The sequence below is a fragment of the Myotis lucifugus genome, unplaced genomic scaffold (assembly GCF_000147115.1).
Source record: "Myotis lucifugus unplaced genomic scaffold, Myoluc2.0 scaffold_406, whole genome shotgun sequence".
Taxonomy (NCBI): domain Eukaryota; kingdom Metazoa; phylum Chordata; class Mammalia; order Chiroptera; family Vespertilionidae; genus Myotis; species Myotis lucifugus.
In genome coordinates, this window is record NW_005871454.1 from 353,069 (window position 1) to 369,085 (window position 16,017).

The 16,017-nt window shown below is 47.9% G+C and overlaps 2 protein-coding genes across 3 annotated transcripts in view; one reads left to right on the forward strand and one right to left on the reverse strand.

Moving 5' to 3' along the window:
* Nucleotides 1-4,833: 4,833 nt before the first annotated feature.
* Nucleotides 4,834-8,034, forward strand: SDR39U1 (short chain dehydrogenase/reductase family 39U member 1). 2 transcript variants are annotated; one of them, XM_006102217.3, is made up of 6 exons: nucleotides 4,836-4,890; nucleotides 5,189-5,295; nucleotides 5,393-5,475; nucleotides 5,833-5,954; nucleotides 6,881-7,024; nucleotides 7,307-8,034. In XM_006102217.3, exons 1-6 carry the CDS (start codon nucleotides 4,875-4,877, stop codon nucleotides 7,717-7,719), a joined length of 885 nt encoding a protein of 294 aa, XP_006102279.1. In that variant the 5' UTR covers nucleotides 4,836-4,874; the 3' UTR covers nucleotides 7,720-8,034. The 2 variants fall into 2 exon arrangements, with proteins under 2 accessions (XP_023599419.1, XP_006102279.1); XM_023743651.1 differs by lacking the exon at nucleotides 6,881-7,024 and having other exon boundaries at nucleotides 4,834-4,890.
* Nucleotides 8,035-9,195: 1,161 nt separating this feature from the next.
* Nucleotides 9,196-16,017, reverse strand: part of KHNYN (KH and NYN domain containing) — a 9,169-nt gene continuing 2,347 nt past the window's right edge. Inside the window, exons 3-8 of the mRNA XM_006102286.3 lie at nucleotides 15,821-16,013; nucleotides 15,542-15,672; nucleotides 15,361-15,457; nucleotides 11,771-11,878; nucleotides 11,463-11,564; nucleotides 9,196-10,723 (exon numbers count right to left, since the gene is read on the reverse strand). Coding sequence (XP_006102348.1) covers nucleotides 10,471-10,723; nucleotides 11,463-11,564; nucleotides 11,771-11,878; nucleotides 15,361-15,457; nucleotides 15,542-15,672; nucleotides 15,821-16,013 — 884 coding nt within the window. The 3' untranslated portion in view covers nucleotides 9,196-10,470. The remainder of the gene's footprint in view (nucleotides 10,724-11,462; nucleotides 11,565-11,770; nucleotides 11,879-15,360; nucleotides 15,458-15,541; nucleotides 15,673-15,820; nucleotides 16,014-16,017) is intronic.

Here is a 16,017-nt window from a genome sequence, read left to right on the forward strand (position 1 = left end):
CCCCCCCCCCCCCGGGGTTTGGGCACAGAGATATTGGAAAAAATTCCCCCCTCCCCTTTTTTTCCGGCTTCCTTCCCTTCCCCAAACTTTCCCGGCTTCCCCCCCCCCCCCCCCCCAGCTCCTGCCAGTGTTCCTTTGGCCAATCCCCACTGAAAACCAGAAGGGGGGGGGGGGGTTGAAGCAGCCCAGAAGGTGGGCCACAGAGCAGGATGAAGAGTGGATCTGGAGGGGGAGGGCCTTTTCCAGCCTATGCCCAGTCCTTCAAAGAACCTTCCATGGAGTCCTTTGGCCTCTTCTCTCTCCTATATCTTTGGTTGAAAGTTCTAAAGCCACATGTCATTCTATACACAGCAGGCTCCTCAACTCTTCCTCTTCAAGGACAGAATACAAAGGAAAAAGTCACATCACTGAGGCTTAGATTCTTAAGCCTGTACTAAAGCAGCTTTTGGTGCAAGAGTGGTAACAGGCCCAGAAAGGCTACTGTTGGGATTTACTTCTACATGGGAGGCATGAAGGGCTACTTTTTTAAGGCAAACCCCTCAAGAGAGAGACATCTGGTCCTAGGTCAGCGGTTCTCAACCTGTGGGTCGCAACCCCTTTGGCAGTCGAACGACCCTTTCACAGGGGTCGCCTAAGACCATCCTGCATATCAGATATTTACATTACGATTAATAGCAGTAGCAACATTACAGTTATGAAGTAGCAACGAAAATAATTTTATGTTTGGGTCACAACATGAGGAACTGTATTTAAAGGGCCAGAATGTTGAGAACCACTGTCCTAGGTGATCATGGGGGGTCTAGAGCTATTGTAGGAGCCAGAGCAATATTTTTTGATCACTCAGTAACAACTCACTCCCACCATTCCATCACACAGAGGGAACACACTCCCATGCCAGGGAATGTGAGGTGACACTAATCAAAGTTCAGCTTACAGCTTCAGAGAACATCTCTTCTGCCTTATGTCTTTCCTTCTTTGTTCAGCATTTTATAAACAAATTCTCTAGTCTTTCACTGCCTGTTTGCAACTGAGAGAATTGCTCACATTAGGGCCTCCCACGACACTTGATCTGACCTTCAGGAAATATTTTTCTAGCCCTTTTCCAAAGGGACCTACAAAATATCCAGCACCTTTGAGGGCTCTTGTGTACAGGATCTAAGTTGATACTAATGCTTGGTGATCCAAAATGCAATCATGGCCCATCTGTTAGAGTTAGGACTTAGCAGATGCCAACTGATAAATGGAGTTCTAACCTATATCCATCCAAGAGTGGGTCATTTGGGTCCTTGATGCTCAGCCTGTGGTCAATTCCTTGACTCTTAAGTGCATACTTGGAATGTACATACAGTATTTAGATGCTGAAAGACTCTTATATGAGTCTCTGATTTATGAAGTAAGGTCCATTTTGGTAGGAAAACCTGTGTAGCTGCCTCCCTACTTCTAGCCAAAGTGGAAACTCGGGAACAATGTAACATCGTAGGTGAAATGGCTTAGTTTAGTGGCACCCTCAAAGATGTAAAGCATGCAGGGGATGGTGCCCTGGAAAGCAAATCTACCATGGCAGATAACAATGGACTACCATAAGCTTCACCAACTATAGCCCCAATTGCCACTGCTGTTCTGCATGTCATATCTTTGCAACCTAATAGGGCAGCAACTCAAATCAATAGACGTGCTTACCAAGGGGTGGAGTGGGGAATGGGAATCTGGGAGTAGGAAGGTGCTAGAGGAGAAAGATAACAATCCTATATAATAAAAGAGAAACATGTAAATTGACTGTCCCTTCGCTATACTCACCAGCCAATCAGGAGTGAATATGCAAATTAACCTGACAAAGATGGCGGGTTAATTTGCATACACAGGCACTGGGCGAAGAGAAATGGGAGAGCCGGCAGCTTGGGGGGACGTGGCTCCCTCGGTCACTCCCAGAGCAGGGAGCACCAGGAATTCTGGGAATTGTAGTTCTGGTGGCAGACGATCTCCTACCTAGACACTAGAGCAGGGGTGGGCAACCTTTTTGTGAGTGCGTGCCAAACCAGCAAAATCTCTGACTCAAAATTCTTCTGCGTGCCAACCCTATTTTTTTGAGAACATGTTACACCTACTTGATATCTCTTAAGGTATACATATGTGAAAAACCTTGAAGAAATAATAAAATTCATTCGAGCGACAAAAACACAGTATATGATGATGAAAAATACATTTATTTTTTAATGTATACATGTACACTGATAGTCCGACAGAAAACTTTATGACTCCGTTTGATATTATCAGTGGGACTTTTGCTGCTGCATCACTGATGACAGAGATTTTACATCAGGTTTATATTTCGTGACCTTCAGAGATATGCACGAGCTACTGAATCTGAGTATTCATATTTTTCATTACTTTGGGTATTTAATCAGCTATTATCTCTTCAAAGATTTTCTCTATCCCTTTCTGTCTCCTCTCTTCTGGAATGCCAAAAAAAAAAGTCAGAATTTCTCACTTTATCTTATATCTTACTTTTTTCATATTTTCTACCTCTTTGTCTCTCTATGCTGCATTATGTGTAATTTTTTCATACCTAATTCATTTTCCCTTAACCAATGATAAATCTATTTCCTGCTGCTTAAACTCATTCAATGGTTTTTTACATTTCAATCATTATGTTTTTAATTTTTTAGGAATTTAAATTGGTTCTTTATCAATTCTGCTGGAATTTTTTTTTTTAGCATCTTGTCTCTTTCATATGTTTTTAATGTCTCCTCCTTCAGACATTTTAGATATTCTAATATCTGAAATCCTTTTTCGTCTAACTCCGCTGTGTGTTGTTTCTGCTGACTCTTCCTCAGAGTGGTTTCTTTCCCTTTGTTTTGTAATTTTGTATTGTGTGCTCATGCTTGGCAGGATTTTATCTATTAAGAACCTGTGAAACCTATTCTTGGCTTAGGGCTTCCTAGACCAAGCAGGTACTAATGAGTTCAAACTCCAAAACAGAATGAGGGCAGGACAATAGTTACAACTTCTCAAAAAAGACTAATTTTTTTAAATTTAATTTTTTCCATTACCATTTATCCCTTGTCCATGTCCATGAGTTGTTTTTTCCTCTTTTGCTCAATACCCCCACCTCAAACCCCACCCCCACAATACCTCCACCACCAACACCAGAGCTAGTCTGCCTACTATCTGTGAGTCTGAGAAAAGACTAATATTTCTACAACCAATCCTGCCCAAGAGCCAGGCCTACAGACACAAGTTTCCTGATCATGTTCTTTTATACTAAGTGGGCTTTTTAAGTTAACTCTTTCCCTGAGGACATAGCCCACCAAGAACTTTATGCAGGGGTCTCAGTCCTGATCTTGCTTTGTTCCCAATCATCATCTCCTGTCTCCCAAGCCTCTGAGTTACTGAAACGGACAACCACAAAGCAGCCTCAGTACCAAGGCACACTTTGTTTTGGGTCTCTGAGGATTTCCTTTATTTTCTAGTTAGCTCAGCAAGCTATTTAAATGGGGACATGTTAAACTTTATTCAGCATATCCAGGAACTTTGCAATTGAAGTTTTTTTTGTTTTGTTTTTTAGGATATATATGCCATCTTAGTGTTCCTCCCACATGTTCTTAAACGATAATTCAGCTTGCAATGTATGGACTAGTTTGGAAAGGAGAAACAAGCAGAAGCAGGGAAACCTATTAGGGAACTATTGCAGAAATTTAGACAAAGGTTTAGATAATAACTTGAAGGAGAGTGGTGGTGGCAAAGCGAGAAATAGATGGGCAATATTTAGTAAGTGAAATCAACAGGGTTTTCAGACGATTAAGAACAGATGTCTCGTGGGGAGTTTTTATATTTTTTCATGAACTCATAGGAGAGATTCACTTGCATAGAACATCTGGCACATTTTTGAAACACTGGGAATTGAATTCACCCACGTAGATGCTTGGGGGAAAGTGCACAGTGGGAAGAGAAAGGTCCTGGGACCTAGCTTGGAGGAATACCAACATTTTAAACCTTAGAGGAGGCGAAACAAGCAACTGAGACTGAAAAGAGCGAGGAGACAACCCCAGAGGAGAGTGTGGCTTTCACTCAGACCAAGAGATGAACATTGCACAAAGGGAGGGAGGAGCCAGCGAGTGTCCAGTGATACGGAAATCAAGAAAAATGACTGGGAAACCAGGCATTCCTTTTAGTGACACATGAGAAACTGGCAGTCTTGGCGAGAGAGGCGATGGGCGATGGAGTCAGAGGCGGACGGCAGTGAACTGGGAAGGAGAAAACGGACACGGCTCATGGGGAACGTCTGGCAATGAAGGCGAAGACGGAGGACATTAGCAGAGGACAAAGGGGGCTGCAGAAGGGCTCTTTAAAGACGGGGGAAACTTTAGGATGCTTAAACGCCGATGGGAAGGGGCTGGAACAAAGGAAAAATAAAAGGCCGCGTAAAAAGAAATCCACTGTAAGAGTGGGTGGATTCTTTCGGAGTAATGGCCCACCAAACTGAATGTACCTCCAGAAGCTAGGGGCTTGAGCAGCTTCGGGTTTTAGCTCCAGCGCGTCTTCCCGCCTCCTCCCCTTCTTTCCCGGCCCCAGGGCCAACCCCGCCGCTACCCTTCCAACCCCTCCCTCGACTCCCCCACCCCGCCCACGCCGGCCCCACACAACCACACACACTCAGTGCGGGCCACGCCTCGCAGTGAACTGCGTGTAGTACCGCCTTTGCTAGGAATTCTTCCGGGTCACGGGGCAGGGCCACGCCCAGTCTCGATCCCGATCTGCCCACTCCCCATTGAGAGCGCCCCTCCCAAAGAACGCATGCGCGTGTCCTCCCTCCTCCTCCCCCCCCCGCCCCCCAGCTTCTAGATGTTGCGCAGGCGCGTTAGGTCCTGGTTGCTATGCGGGTGCTCGTGGGTGAGGGAGGGCAAAGAGGGAACGTGGGGGGCGGAAAGAAGATTGAGCCGGAGTTGGGGAGCTAGGTGGACCCCGAGGGAGGGCACTGTCTCGTGCCCCGGCAACCTGGCCTTGGCCTCCTAACCGGAGAAGCCGAATCTCCCTAACCCCTGTGACCGGGGTCACCTGTGTATCGCGGAGACGGGCCGAGGAAGAGGGGAGGAGGCGGGGGGCAAATGGCCTGGCGCCAGAAGAGGGGGCCACATGCGGGAACGGAAGGCACCCCCTGCAGAACAAACACCTCGTATTTTCTGATCAGGTGGCGGGACGGGCTTCATTGGGACAGCCCTAAGCCAACTGCTGAAAGCCAGAGGCCACGAAGTGACACTCGTCTCCCGACAGCGCGGCCCGGGTCGGATCACGTGGGTATGTCCGCCCTCGGGAGGCTGGGGGCGGGGAGGAGGGGTGGCCCTTTGGCGGCGCTGGGCGAGGCCGGCACTGTGCGCTTTGCTCTCTCTGACAGGATGAGCTCGCCACGTCGGGGCTGCCCCGCTGCGATGCCGCCGTCAACCTGGCTGGAGAGAACATCCTCAACCCTCTGCGAAGGTCAGTCCGTGCTGGGCCCTAAGACCGGCCCTTCAGAGCAGGAGGTGGAGAGGGACGACTCAGACCCTCTGAGATGTGAAGAATGGAGGGGCCGGGTCCGGATCGCTCATCCCGCCCCACTCCCCAAACCCACCCTCGCTTCTACCCACTCGGCCAGTCGGCTTTAGTCCTCACTTACAACTCAGGATGCCCAAAAGGGATGTGCCTTTTCCCTCTATAGGAGAGATGGACAATTTCTCTAAGCCACAATGCAGGGCTTTACTTAGAAATGGGCACGGACGAGCCTCAGGGAAAGAGAGGGGAAGGGAGATGTGCATGTATGCATTCAGTGGCTTATTTCCCGTGTTTCTCCTGCAGGTGGAATGAAGCTTTCCAAAAAGAGGTTCTCAGCAGCCGCTTGGAGACCACCGACCTGCTGGCTAGAGCCATCACCAAGGCCCCACAAGCCCCCCAAGCCTGGATCCTAGTCACAGGTGTAGGTATGCCCCAAATCACCAACCCCTTACATTAGCCAGGGGAAGAGAGTACACAGTGAGGGGGTAGCTCAGGCCCTTCTAGCCATCCATGCCCAGAGGTCTTCTTCCTGGGCCCTTGTTCCATGCACGTTTCTCCTGACCTTTGTGGACTTTCGCCGAGAAATAGACCCTCAGAAAGAGAGTGGAGTTGTACCACGTCCCTTGCTTCTCACAGCACAGATCTTTAGGAGCAGCATTTCTGATTCTTGTATTTCACCTTTAGGACCAAAATAATGGCAAATAGTGTTAACATATACACCAGCCACTGAATGTTTTACACATATTACAGCATTTAATCCTCAAAAGAACTCTATGGGGTAGGTACTATTATTCCATTTTATTATTTTTTAAAATATATTTTTATTGATTTCAGAGAGAGAGAGATAGAAACATCAATGAGAGAATAATTGATCCACTGCCTCCTGCACGCCCCCTACTGGGGATTGAGCCCGAAACCTGGGCATGTGCCCTTGTCCGGAATCGAACCTGGGACCCTTTAGTCCACAGGCCGACCAACACTCTGTCCAATGAGCTAAACTGGCTAGGGCCTATTATTCCATTTTAAAGATGCAGATATTCTGCACAGAGAGGTTATGTAATTTGCCTGAAGTCAGAGTTGATAAATGGTGGAGCTGAGGTTAAAACTCAGTCAGCCTGGCGCCCATGTCTTTATTCTTAACCACTACACTCTAGCAGCCTCTCAGCTTCACTGTGCGGCTAAAGGTAAGTTAATCCAGGCAGTAACAGGTCAGCTAATGAAGAAGCTCAAGGGAAAAATACTTACGGCTCTGTCCCATGGGGACATCCAAAGGCCAAGGGGGGACCTTTATGGCAAAAGGCCAGGCAGGACCCAGGACAGCCAGGGCAAACAAGAGCTATTCTACCGGCAGCTTACTACCAGCCCAGCCTGACTGCTGAGTATGATGAGGACAGTCCAGGAGGGGATTTTGACTTTTTCTCCAACCTCGTAACCAAGTGGGAAGCTGCAGCCAGACTTCCTGGAGATTCTACACGCCAGGTGGTGGTACGCTCTGGTGAGAACAAGGCCTGCGTGTCAGGCAGGGTTGCAATGTCTTCTCTGGGCTGGGGGGAGTTGGGGGTAAGGGGAGCTGAGCTTCCTGAGTGAGGATGCCACTGCTTCGGGCCCACTTGCAGATGGGAGGATGGGAAGTCCCAGAGAGCCATGCTCCTGGATGACGACAGAGCTAAGCCAGCATGGGGGAAGAGTGAGAAAAGGGAGATGGGGAGAAACGAGAAACAGTGGGCTGCCTGGAGGCTGAGGGCCCTCCCTGTACCATCCTTCTTGCCTACTCTAGGGGTTGTGCTGGGCCGTGGGGGCGGTGCCATTGGTCACATGCTGTTGCCCTTCCGCCTGGGCCTGGGGGGCCCCATCGGCTCTGGCCAACAGTTCTTCCCCTGGATTCACATCGGGGACCTGGCAGGAATCCTGGCCCATGCCCTTGAAGCAAGCCACGTGCAGGGCGTCCTGAATGGAGTGGCTCCAGCCTCTACCACTACAAATGCTGAGTTTGCACAGGCCTTAGGCACCGCCCTAGGCCGCCCGGCCTTCATCCCTCTCCCTAGCACCGTTGTGCAAGCTGTCTTTGGACAAGAACGCGCCATCATGCTGCTGGAGGGCCAGAAGGTGATCCCACGGCGGACACTGGCCACTGGCTACCAGTATTCCTTCCCAGAGCTGGGGGCTGCCTTGAAGGAAATCATAGCCTAAGTGGGGAGGTTCATCGTGGGGCCTAAGGCCTGTCCCTCAATAGAGGCTTCCCAGTGAGAGACTGAATAGGTCAGGTACTCCTCTACCTGAGACCCCAAACCTCTTCCTTTTCCTTCTCATTATTCTGTTGCTGCACTTGAACTGACTGCCCACGGTTTCAAGGTTGCAATTTCATCTAGTTGGGACCTTAACCTCTTCAACTCCTTGTAAGAGTTTCCAAGTTTGGTTTCCCTATATGTCCCATTCCTGCCCCATTTCTCTTGCTGTGTAATGAATGCTCTACAATTTAGGCAATAAAGATAAATTATCTCATTAGCTTTGGCTCGTCTCTCTGGCCTAGGTTGTGCTTGAATGTATTTCAAGGAACGTCACCCTAGATGACTCTCCTCTATGTGGGGTTTTGAAAATGACAATGAGCAACATCTTTTTGTTTCCTCATTGCCAAAAGAGTTCAACTGGGAGCATGAGATTATGATAAAGTAGAGACTATAAGATAAGTGACGCATTTCCAATGGGTTCTGTGGTCATCCTGCTGACTTATTCACATGGTACCATTAGGATGCCAGCAAAGAAAGGGGGCCCCAAGTCCAGGACAGCCTTCCATCTGTCACTGAATTAATAAACCAATCACATACTGGTCAGAGTTCATCAAGCTGGAGGAGTAAGCTAGCACCCCTCTGAGAAGCTTAGGACAGGCCTAATATCAGAGTCCCAGGCAGGACAGAAGATACCTTTGGCCTACTGTACACCCACCATCACTGAAAGTGAAAGGGGCAAGGAATATACCAAAAACTACAAACAACCCCGGGGGAGGGGGGGTATGGTGGAAATGCCAAATGTTTATTTAGGACCCTCTCCCTTTTTACCTACCCTGATTTCTACATGACCAGTGATTCCTCAGGCCACCAAGTTGCCATATTAACCGATCTCCTTTCTTCCAAGAAGACTTTGAGTCACTGTCAGCTCCCTGGCTAGCCTTTCTCCTACACACCTGTCCCCAGCCCAAGTCACTAAGGTCTAGTAATATACATCCCCAACAGGGAGGAGGGGCAAAGACACTAGGACCCAGGACCCTCCCCATCATCAGTCAGCTCCCACTAGAATGAGGAACTGGGTGACAGTCTTCAACTCCCCACGCTGCTCAGGGAACAGAAGCCAGACCCTGAAAAGGATCATGTCCAGGGACTTGCTGCAGGGCCCAAACACAGAACCCTGTGGCGCCTGCCCCTCTTCTTTATCTGGTCTTAGACTCTTTAGGAAGTTGGCTGGCCCTCTATTATTCCTGAGGGAATGACCAGCCTCAAAGGCAGAAGTACAGAAGGGTATATTGGGGGCTGCAATAAAAGACTAAACTGTCCACGAGGTAATGTGCCACCTTGAAGGTAGTTTTTTGGCACTAGCGGACTTCAAGCAGATACAGGACAATGACCTGTAGGATTTGGGGTGGAGAGGATGTTCTGATGGGACAGCAGTTGGTCTGATTCTCCCCATTTTAATTCTTCGGTTTTCATTTTCCAGATAATTAGTTCATCTAGTTACAACCTCTATAGCCCTCCCCCACCCCCAACCCCATACACACACACACACACACACAAAGCAGAAGTGGGCCTCGCTTTATGCAACATACGTGTTCTGTAGAGAAAATGCTAGGGTCAGATCACATTAACATTGTCATAGCAGAGCATGGCTTCCATTGATTTGGTGAATGCGCAACACCACAGCAAGTGCATTGAACAGGGGACTTTCTGACACATTCGGTAATCTGTAAACAAACACTTGAATGCAACAGGAGAGCTGCCATTTAGAGGAACCCTGAGAGTATTCTGGTAATGCAAACAGTCACCCCTAACTAACTGTTTTGTAAATGTGGATTTGGGGGTTGCCCAAAGGGACGCAGCCATTATAGGGCACAAAATGAGGGTGCAGTGTTAAAATCTAGGGCACAGGCCCTGGGGACAGAGGACACTCGGTTCTCTGAAAATGAGGTTTTGGTTTGGAAGCCTGTGCAGCCACAGACAGACACACCTGAGACTTGGTCCATGTCCTGTTCCTCCAAAGAGCCCTGCTCCATGTTCTCATTTCTCCCAACAGGCATTTTTTCATCTGATTTATAGGCAGAAGTAAAGGGCAAGTAGTTCAATCAAGGTCACTGACAGGCACAGCTGAGACCAGAAGCCAAGTCTTCCTCTACTTTCCCCACCAGCTCCCTGCTGCCCACTGTAACCCAGACCCCAGCCTTTCCAGGGCTCCGCATTCCCTTTTCAAGGTTCCCAGGAGTTCTGCCAGGCCTGGGAGCATCCTGTCCTCTGGCTATCCAGAGCAGCAGCCAGGGGTAGGAAAGGCTTGCTTCCTTGCCACCTGTCTTCATTCCCCTCCCACCCACCCCAGCCTCCATCCCCAACTCAGCTTTGAGGAGGAACTGGAGTCCCAATCTCCAGGACCTAGCCTTTCCAGCAGCCTGCACTCCCTACAGAAACCCTGCGCTAAGGCAAGCAAGGTTGAGGAGTTAAGGCTGACCAGAACCCCTTGAGAGCTGGTTGAGGTCCTGACTCAAGAGGAGCTCAGGTCTCGTTAAGTCCCCAAAGTGCCCCAGGCAAGAGCATTCCCCACTCACGAAGGCTCTTCTCAGTGCTTCCCTTACCCAATGCACCAACTCAGAGTGGGTCTGGGGCAGGGTCTGAGCATCACAGAAGGGACTAAGCTAGGCAAGGCTGGAGCTGATGTGATGGCAGCCACTAGGGCAGGTGAGGCTCAAAAGTTGAGACTGAGCAGGGCCTCAGAGAGCTGGTTGATGTCGCGGCAGTAAGGCTCCCGCTGCAGGATGAAGTCCACCTTGTGATCCTGGCCCCAAAACACCTCCAGCAGCTGGCGCCGGAGCCTCTCAGTCTCCCGGGTCTTCCGAATGCCACCACTGCCTTTTTCCTCCTCTTCTCTCCCCTGCTGCTGCTGACTGTGTTCTGTGAGGCCCCTGGAAGGATGCTGAGCCTTAGAAGATTCCTGTGCCCTAGGAAGAAGCAGAGGGAATAGAAGAGCTGATGTGCATCCTGGAGAGAAGTTAGAGCAGGGGTGGACAAACTTTTTGACTCGAGGGCCACAATGGGTTCTTAAACTGGACCGGAGGGCCGGAACAAAAGCATGGATGGAGTGTTTGTGTGAACTAATATAAATTCAAAGTAAACATCATTACATAAAAGGGTACGGTCTTTTTTTTTTTTTTTAGTTTTATTCATTTCAAACGGGCCGTAGTTTGCCCACGGCTGAGTTAGAGGCTCAGTGGGCCTCCCAGCTCTCCACTGCTGTTAACTGCCCTGCCTATTCCTGGCTCTGAAGTTCCCTAAACCGACCACTGAGCGGCAGTATCAACCCACTTCAGAAGGGGAGACAGAACGTTCCTTCGAAACCAGGAAGGTGAACCTTGCCATTACTATAAATCTAGCCTAATAAATTAATCACTTACTTAGTGGTCCAGCAGAGGGCGTGCTGAATACAAGTGGCCATAAGTAAAATCAACCACGTTCCAAATAACTCCAGCAAACTAACTAGAGAAAACAGGAAACAGCAGCTTCCCTCCCAGCCTGCAGAGTCTGTGTCAGGACTTCCAGGGAAGCAGTTAAAGGCAAATTAAGCTGGTCCACACTGAGGTCACACTTCCTCCAAGTCTCCAGGCCTGCAAGGCCCCTGCAGAAAGGGGGCCAGGGCCAGGCTTGCCCACGAGAGTCTGAAGCAAGAGTCTGAAGCGTTACCTGACTGGCTTCTTCAGGAACTCATCCAGCATGGGGCCATTTCGCCCCAGTGGGTCATCAGGGACCATGAAGAGGTTTCCCACGAAGGTGAAGGGCAGCAGGCTGGATGGGAACAGAAATGTAATGGTCACAGAGGGACCCCTGCTCACCTCCCAAACAGCTGAGACCAACTCCACCAGAAGCTGTCAGCCATTATCCGTCAAGCCCGTGTCAAGCCCCTTCCCAGAGTCCTCACCCGGTGGCAGAGAAGCACTGGTTTTAGAGAAAGGTCTGAGTCGGAGCCCTTTTCTCAGGGGATGCCCCCTCACCGCTCTCTGATGATTGCCATCCACTTCTCAGACTCCTCCGCCAGGTCCCGGAACTGGTCATTGGAGACAATGATCCCATCGGTCTCTTCAGCCAGCTTCACCATGAACCTGTCTCAAAAACCACAGCAGCATTCTGGACTTCTCTAAAGCCTCAACCCCAAAGAGCACTATCAACTCCCATGACCCACTTCTGGTGATGGAGATCTGTCCCCACCACCACCCCCATTTTGACCCAGCCACCAAGGAACCAACTGGATACATAGGTTAGAGAGAAAACAAAGACCAATCCAATGTGGAATCCCAAGAACGACCCCTCCACTCACCACAACCCTCTACCCAATACTTTGTGCTTCGTTAATAAGACTGTAAGATCTAGCCCTGGTCCTTTCTTCCACCCTACAGTCACAAATCTATCAACAATCAGTCACAAATCCATCCTGGTTTTCCTCTTAAAAGCCTTCCATTCTGTCCCCTTCCTTTCCAGTCCCACCATTACAACCTTAGCTATTCAGACACTGCAACTGAGATACTGATTAAGGGGTCCCCTGACACTTACCACCCTGTGGTCTCTCCTGCCCTTCCCCAAGAGAACATGTTCTTCAGCTACACAAAACTCTTCCATACCTGCCCATTATCTACTGCAGTGATTCCCAAAGTGGGCGCTACCGCCCCCTGGTGGGCGCTGCAGCGATCCAGGGGGGCGGTGATGGCCACAGGTGCATTTGTTTTAACTTTTTTTGTATTACCTTTCTATTCTGAGTTCAATAAATAGTTTCATAATTTCAAACTTCAATGTTTCTAATTTACACCTTTCTTTACTATATTTTACGAAAAAGGTAGAAACATTAATACATATATCTTTGTTTAATTGCTATTAAAATTTTAAAAAAAAATTAATTTCCAGGGGCGCTGAGTAATATTTTTTCTGGAAAGGGGGTGGTAGGCCAAATAAGTTTGGGAACCACTGATCTACTGCATAAAGTCCACAAGCCCAGGCCTGGCAGCTAAACCCCTGTAGAACCCAGATGCAGCCACTTTTATGGCCTTCTCTCTCCCAGTATTCCCAAAGGTACTCTCAACTTCAGCCAAAATCAATGATTGGATTACATCTCTTCTTCAAACATACTCTCTGACTTCTATTGTTTCTCAAATTATTCCCTCCATTCAGGAAGGTGATCCCAAACCTCACTGATGAACAAAATCACAAGAATAACTTTTTAAAAGAGATGCCTGCCCTAGCCAGTTTGGTTCAGTAGATAGAGCATTGGCCTGTGGACCAAAGGATCCTAGATTCAATTCCAGTCAAGGGCTTGTACCTTGGTTGCAAGCTCCTCCCCGGCCCTGGTCAGGGCTTGTGCAGGAAGCAACCAATTGATGTGTTTCTCTCACATCGATGTTTCTGTCTTTCCCTCTCTCTTCTACTCTCCCTAAAATTCATGGAAAAATATCCTCAGGTGAGGATCAAGAAAAAATAATAATAATAAATTTTAAAGTAATAAATAAAAGGAGATGCCTGGACCCCACTTGAGTAATCCTAATTCCATAGAACTGGGCAGTGTGGGGAAACTCACAAAGGGGTAGGCTGGGATCTTTTTGAACAGGTTTAGAAAACAAGAGATCCAGCTCATCCCATATTCTTCTCTATCATCGAAAAATACAAATCTCTCCCTTCTCACAAAACCCCAGCCAGAAGCGGGCTCCCTTTCCTCCAGGTTCCTGAAGTGTTTGATTTATAGTTTCTTTTGGCTCTTCAAAATCAAATTCCCAGCATTCCCAACTCCTTCTGCAAGCCACACACCTAGCAGTAAGTGGGCAGTCAGTATTTGAAAGACTGTGGTACAGAGGGACTACTAATCAGGATAGGGTGTGCCAGATGTCTGATTCTGAGTTTCTGTCTGGGAAATAAATTAAGGAGATGACATTCAATTGTATACAGTGTCATGTAATATACAAAAAGGTATTTTCAGGCTATTATCATTATGTAACATGGCACCATTATCATGTTACATCACATGTTCTTCAGCAGTATTCACCCAGTTGGCCTATGCACCACTGTGAAGTCACTGTAACTAGGCAAAACTCCAAATTCATATTGTGCTGTCAGCTTGTCAGGACCTACACAACTGTACAAACATGTGCCTTTAAAATTCACAACAACTGACTTGACCTTCAGTTTCAGTTCTGTGTCAATGCTGGTATGAAAAGAAGGTTCCATATCTTAGATAATCTGTGAAATCTAGACATAAAAAAAGAGTATCAGGAGACAGTGAATTGCCTTTTTGTAGAATACCATTTACTTGTCAGGGAGAAAAAGTTAAGTACTTGAAAAGATAAAATATGGAATCATTATGGTTTGGAAACTAGTAGTTTGTTTTTTTCATTTAAAACTGAAAATCCTGGAGAATCAAGAACTGTAGTTGCAAACATTTTTAATTGGATTAATTAGCTTTTAAAATCTGCCCATTTCCCACACGGTGTATGTACACTGAGGATGAAATGTGTCCTGTGTTTTTCATTTAAACCATCTGGCAGCTTTCAATTCTTATTTTTCCTTTGCCACTTAGTAGGTTTTGCCAAGAGAGTTAACCACTCTTAGCCTCTGCTCCATTTCGGTACTGTAGAGATAAGACCTTCTGCCACACTCGATTGTGTTCATGAACAGTTCAGGAATATCACTGTATTCTTGCCTAGCACCTTGAGTGAGAAAAGCACATAACTTATCTTCTTTTGACAGTCACAAGGAGCATGAATGAATGGAAGAGGACCCTGAGACAAGAGGTTAATTCACTAAGAGACTGGTCCACAGTTAGAGTCAATGAGTAGTACAACTTGGGGCTCCAAGTCAGATCATCCAATTCTAGGTTAAGTGATCTTTCTTTCTTTTTCTTTTTTTAAAATATATTTTATTGATTTTTTACAGAGAGGAAGGGAGAGGGATAGAGTTAGAAACATCGATGAGAGAGAAATATCGATCAGCTGCCTCCTGCACACCCCCCACTGGTTTGTGCCCGCAACCAAGGTACATGACCGGAATCGAACCTGGGACCTTTCAGTCCGCAGGCCAACGCTTTATCCACTGAGCCAAACCAGTTACGGTGGTCAAGTGATCTTTCTATGATGCCATGTTTTATTTATGTTTTGTTTTATGTTAGTATGCGTGGATTGTGTTTCTTCATTTGACTTGTTATTCTGAACATTTACTCTGGTTTTTCCAGAATGTTGGGGGAATTTCTCTAAGTGTTTGCAAATTTAGGATGTAAGAACATATTTGTCAGCTATTCATGTCATAAGCTTTCACATCTTTCCATTAAACCAGTATTTCCTAGACAGTAGGCACTATATAAATACAAAGCATTGTTTAGTTTGATGAATGAAAAATGAATGAGCAAACACAGTTGTCTACCATCCATTTCATCTCACTGTGGGGCAGGTTTTCCTGCCCAGTCATAGAGACACATGAAGAAATAACTGGCCCTGTACCCAATACCCAGGCTTAGAAACAGTGCAAAGGTCAGGAGCTTCTGACTCTCCCTTGATCTCCCACTGGGCTCCTTGAATGTCAAGGCTGGGGCCAGGAGTGAAGCAAGTACCTGTCATCATAGGAAGAGATCCTCTTGCCATCCATGACTCGGGAAGGAGTGAGGGAGAGCAGACTGAGGGAGTAGAGCTTTTGCAGGTAGTGACCCTCTAGAAACATAGGAGCACAATGCAGTTATCTTTAAGGTAGAAGCAGGGTCTAGCCCAGGATACAAAAGACCAGGCCCAACTCACCTTTGACCCTGGCATCCCTATTGAAGCGCCACTGAGGCACAAAGACAGTTATGTCCCGGTGGCCACGGTCCCAGAAATACTGCACAGCAATGGCAATGCCCCGGCTGGAGAAGTTGTGCTGGAGGCCATGCCTGCAGTGGGAAGGGGTCGGCACTCTGGGGCCCCAGATGAGGGCCTAGCAGCCTGGCTGGAGTGCTCTCCCCACAGCACATTTCCCCCAGGAGAAAACTGCCCATCTCCTCCCCCTCCCCAGAACCCCCAGTCCCACCTGGTACTCACACCATGGCCACGTTGCTGCCATCAATGACAATATGGCGGAGGTCTGGCTGGCCAGGTACATTGGCAAGGCACAGGGTAAAAGGGTCCTGTAGAGCCTCCTGGAAACGCTGTGTGCCAGTCACCAAGTTGCCCCCCCGGGGTCCCTTTTTTCCAGGGGAGCCCCCCCCCCCTAGACCCACATTCTGCTTTTTTTCTCC

Bases quoted from the DNA above. Each gene is read 5' to 3' on its own strand.
- SDR39U1 (XM_006102217.3), top strand. The intron at 5,296-5,392 runs GTATGTCCGCCC...TCTCTCTGACAG, and splicing joins GCCCGGGTCGGATCACGTGG to GATGAGCTCGCCACGTCGGG. The intron at 5,476-5,832 runs GTCAGTCCGTGC...TTTCTCCTGCAG, and splicing joins ATCCTCAACCCTCTGCGAAG to GTGGAATGAAGCTTTCCAAA.